This window comes from Mustela nigripes, chromosome 12 (genome assembly GCF_022355385.1).
Source record: "Mustela nigripes isolate SB6536 chromosome 12, MUSNIG.SB6536, whole genome shotgun sequence".
Classification (NCBI taxonomy): domain Eukaryota; kingdom Metazoa; phylum Chordata; class Mammalia; order Carnivora; family Mustelidae; genus Mustela; species Mustela nigripes.
Genome location: NC_081568.1, coordinates 96,829,344 through 96,834,365, shown reverse-complemented (window position 1 = coordinate 96,834,365; position 5,022 = coordinate 96,829,344). Strand labels below are relative to the sequence as shown.

The 5,022-nt window shown below is 38.1% G+C and overlaps 1 protein-coding gene across 3 annotated transcripts in view; it reads right to left on the bottom strand.

The window, feature by feature from the left end:
• Positions 1-285: 285 nt before the first annotated feature.
• Positions 286-5,022, bottom strand: part of RAD17 (RAD17 checkpoint clamp loader component) — a 40,004-nt gene continuing 35,267 nt past the window's right edge. For 2 of the 3 annotated variants that reach the window (XM_059418013.1, XM_059418012.1), the window contains 2 exons: positions 3,481-3,538; positions 286-1,062 (listed from right to left, as the gene is read on the bottom strand). In XM_059418013.1, coding sequence (XP_059273996.1) covers positions 798-1,062; positions 3,481-3,538 — 323 coding nt within the window. In that variant the 3' untranslated portion in view covers positions 286-797. Of the gene's footprint in view, positions 1,063-3,480; positions 3,539-4,843; positions 4,943-5,022 lie in introns of those variants that run through there. The other variant, XM_059418014.1, reaches the window with a different exon arrangement.

Genomic DNA, 5,022 nt, shown 5'->3' with positions numbered 1-5,022 from the left:
TTTGTCAGGCCCGGACTTTCGCTCCGCACCCGGGAGGGTCGCGGCCCGCCCCGCACCTCGGAGCGGCGGTTACACACTCAGCTCCGCCCGCGCCTCGGAGCGAGCACACAGCTCGGAAAGGTAGTAAAAGGTGTGATTAGTCCCACCGGAGAGTTCTCATCGCAAGGTTGCCATTCCCTTCCCTGTTTTTGAAAAGTTAACAACGGATAAAGGGAGAGTCATGTATGCCCAATGATACGTGGCCGAAACTATATGTTAGGAAACAGTTAAAAAAAGAAACGAAAAGAAATTCAACATTTTAATTTTGATATAAATTAAATACTTTCCAAAAAGCATCTAAAATAGTCCACTGTACAGCATATAAAAACGGTACTTGAGAAGTTAGAGACCATAGAGAAATTGTGGATAAGGCACAAGGTTTATTTACACTCATAATTGCATGCTAAACTGTTTCATAATTCATATTTACAACCCCATAAAGTTTTAGTATTCTGAGTTATTCCTTCACATTCTTTGATATTTGGCATAATGTTCAAACACACGTCATTCACACTGACCTCCTCTCCCAACCACTCACAAGACTAAATAAATACTAGAGAAAAAAAATTAAGATATTATTTGAAACTTGATCTGTTTACTTCAAAATGACAAGAGAAGTCAGTTTCTTGTGCTGAAATACTACAAGAGTGAAGTATTAAGCTGTCATTCATTTGAAAAGTATATTATCTCTGTCCAAATACCACTGAATAAAATGCACATGAACCTGCCAAGTAGTACCACGACCGGCAGGCTGGTTTCTATGTCCCATCGCTCTCATAGTCTTCTATTATCAGCTCTTCTTCTTCCATGTCTTGTGCGGAAAAGCGCTGAGGCTGGCTGGCAGGCAGTTCACTCCCACTATTTTGACTCAAAGGCAGACAGCACGTTTCAGTTTCCGCGGTATGAGTGGGTTCACCCAGAGCTTCCTCTGCAGGCTGCCCTCCTCCATTAAGATGGGCTTCATCTCCACTGTCTGGGTCTATCAATCCAGGTTCCCGGTCGGTCAGGGCTTCCATTTTCAACCTGCCAGATTCATAATGCAGGCATCATAATAACGAAAAAACAGGTTATCTTTAAATTATGCCATGCGTGTGAGAATTATGAAGCCATCTCTAGACTTTCACTTACCCTGACTGAGCTCGCTATTTAGTCAAGCCCTTTAGTTTATTTCATGGTATAAAAGAGTACAAGGTAAATGACAATATGTGAAAAAATCATTACAACTTACAATATAAATGACTTGATCAATGACTTTGCTAAACAGTTCTTACAAATTAAAAAGAAAAATTAAATAGAATAGTAAAATGGGTAGGGGCGCCTGGGTGGCTCAGCCGGTTAAGTGTCATACTCCTGATTCAGACTCAGGTCATGATCTCAGGGTTCAGATCGGCTCCACACTGAGAGTGGAGCCTGCTTAATATTTTCTCTCTCCCTAGCCCTCTGCCCTTCCTTCACCTTGTGGGTACACATCCATGCACTCTCTCTCTTTAGAAAAAAAAAAAAGAAAAAAAGAAAAAGAAAAAAATGGGTATAAATGGGAGAATTTACATAAAAAATAGAAATGGTAACTAAATTGTTCAACCTAATTAATTTTAAAAATTGAAATTAGGGACACCTGGGTGGCTCAGTTGGTTAAGCGGCCGCCTTCGGCTCAGGTCATGATCCCAGCGTCCTGGGATCGAGTCCCACATCGGGCTCCTTGCTCGGCAGGGAGCCTGCTTCTCCCTCTGCCTTTGACTGCCACTCTGTCTGCCTATGCTCACTCACGTTCTCTCTCTCTCTGACAATTAAATAAATGAAAATCTTTAAAAAAAATAAAAATTGAAATTAAAATAATGTACTACCATCATCTTTAAAACTGGCAAAGACCTTTATTTATTTAGTTAGTTAGTTATTAAAGTTTCATTTATTTACGTAATCTCTACACTCAATGTGGGACTCAAACACAAGATTAATCTCTACACCCAACGTGGGACTCAATCCCGAGATCGAGAGTCTCATACTCTTCTGACTAAGCCAGCCAAGTGCCACAAGACTTTTTAGGAAGATTTTAATAAAACCCAGTGATGCTAAGAGCTAGGAGAAAAGAATATATTGATACACTGTAAGTGGACATAAAACTGACAAAATATTCTTGGAAGTAATCTGGCAATATAGAATAAAGGCTTCAGAAAAGTGTATATCTATGGATCCAGCAAGTTTATTTTTAGGAATACATTCTATGTAAATAGCATTTGATGTTCACAATGATTAAAGCTACAAGGAAAATTGTGATAAAATTGGAAATAAGCTAAATGTACAAAAATAAGGTGTAGGTTATATTACAGAAACTAGAGAACTATTAAATATTAACTATCAAGCTATATATTAATGTTTAATATTGTCAACATGAATCAATGATAATATTAAATATGGTCATCATGATTGTTTATTTAAATAATCTCTATATCCAGTGTGGGGCTCGCACTCACAACCTGAGATTGAGAGTCTCATACTCTATCTTCACTGTGCCAGCCAGGCATCCCTAAATACGGTTATCATGAATGACTATAGTAAATAGCACTGACAAATCCTGTCTCCCAAGTTAGATCAAGTAGTTGAACCAGTAATAGCAGTTAAAAAGCCCTTTTAAAACTTTTAAAATTTGACCTTACAAATAAGCTAAGTAGAAATGAAACATAGGTATTGTCTTAATCACTGTATTAGCCCAGAAGTGATTTTGGAATAAAAGGAATAGCACAAATAAAGATTTACCTCTCTATATCTGTGGTTTTGTTTTGTTTTGTTTTTTAATTTGTCTGAATCTACTAAGAGAAGGAAGTTTAAAAAAAAAAAAAAAAGAGTGCTTTTGTGGTAGTTGCTGGTCAATGCAGGCATGAAACACAGGCTAAGAACACCTCTGGGCAGGAAAGGTTGAAAAGGGGTTTCCACGTATGCAAGATTTGTTAAATGAAGAATTTTTAAAATCCCCTTACTTTTATGATTGTGAGCCAGTGAAAATATATGTGAGCCAGTGAAAATATACTGTTATATGTAATAAAATGATGGATCTACAACACAATCATATGGTCACTAATCACTGGGAATAACAACTATTTCTTAGATTTTACAGATAAATTTTACTGGCTGTATACTTAATAAATAGGTAACATTCAGTGGACATTTCAGTAACAGGTTTTGAAACAGGTTTTTTTTGTTTGTTATCTGCTTTGGTTTTTTTTAAGAATTTATTTATTTATTTGACAGAGAAAGATCACAAGTAGGCAGAGAGGCACGCATAGAGAGAGAGAGAGGGGGAAGCAGGCTCGCTGCTGAGCAGAGCCTAAAGTGGGGCTCGATCCCAGGACCCTGAGATCACGACCTTAGCCGAAGGCAGAGGCTTAACCCACTGTGTCTCCCAGGCGCCCCTTGAAACAAGTTTTTAAAATTAATTCAGCTTACCTTCCAAAGTGTCGTTTCAGAGGAAGCCTTCCAATATCTTGAATAAAAGAAATCTGAGCTGAAACAGATTTTTAAAAAGCTTTAGACAGACAATTCTCTGAAGATAAACAAATGGACAACAAGCACATGAAAATCATGAATACTCTGGAAAATTCAAATGAAAACCACAGGACACCATTTCACATCCTTTACGATGTCTATTATTAAAAAAAAAAAAGAAAAAGAAGTTTCACAAAGATGTGCAGAAAGTGAAACCCTTGGGGATTGTTAGTGGAAATGTAAAATGGTATAACTGCTGTGGAAAATGGTAAGGCAGTTCCTTAAAAAATTAAATACAGAATTACTGTATGACTTAGCAATTCCATTTCTGGGTATATACCCAAAAGAACTGACAGCACAGTCTCAAAAAGTATTTGTACACCCATGTTCGTAACAGCATCATTCACAATAGCCAAAAGGTGGACAACTTATACGTCCATCAGCAGATGAATGGATAAACAAAATGTGGTATATACACACAATGTGGTATTATTCAACCTTAAAAAGGAAATTCTGATACATATAATTTTAAATATATATTATTTTATTTTGTGGGGGGAGAGGGATAGAGGGAAAGGAGAAAGAGAATCTTAGGCAGGCTCCACAGCCAGTGTGGAGCTCGAAGTGGGGTTCCATCTCATGACCCTCAGATAATGACCTGAGCCAAAACCAAGAATCAGATGCTTAAATGACTGAGCCAAATTGGCTCCCTGACATATACTGTAATATAAATGAACTTAGATGCCATGCTGTGAGAAGTAAGTCACAAAAGGACAAACATTGCATGAGTCCACTTAGGTGAGGTACTTAAAGTAATCAAATTCAGAAAGAGAAGATAGGTGGTGGGCAGGGAGTGGGAGGTAGTGTTTAACGTGTGTAGTTTCAAATTTGCAAGATTACAAAGTTCTAGGGATTGGTTTTACAAAGTGAATATGCTCATCTCCACTGAACTACATACTTAAAAATGGTTTAAGATGATAAATTTTTATATTCTGAAAAAACATTTATTCAGGAAAATCTAACAACAAGAGTCTGTGGCATTTGAACCAGGACTCACTCCATTGCTTCTTTAGCTTTAGAGAGACTTCATGCTAGGTGGGTGCAGCCAAGGACCCATAGGACTCCTTCCCTCCTGTGGCTAGCCAAAAATTCAGGACTCCCTTTCTCCAACCTAAAGCATGAAAGCTCTATCCTATTAGAACAGCAGGCTGAGAATCCTGCTTCCTCCTTGAACTACAATGGCCCTCACCCAAGTTCCTTTAGGGAAGTGGGTCCACACTGTGAAGGTCCCAGCCATGATGATCAGAGGCTACTTACTTACACTTTAGCACTCACCTAGAACAGTGACTCACTACAGGGGCTCAAGAGTAGATTTGAACTGGCTGAAGAAAGAATTAGTCAACTTGAACAGGACTGATAAATACTGTGTAATCAAAGGAGAGAGAGAAAATGGAGAGAAATGAACAAAGCTATCAAAGGTATGTGGTATACCTTTAAGCATAA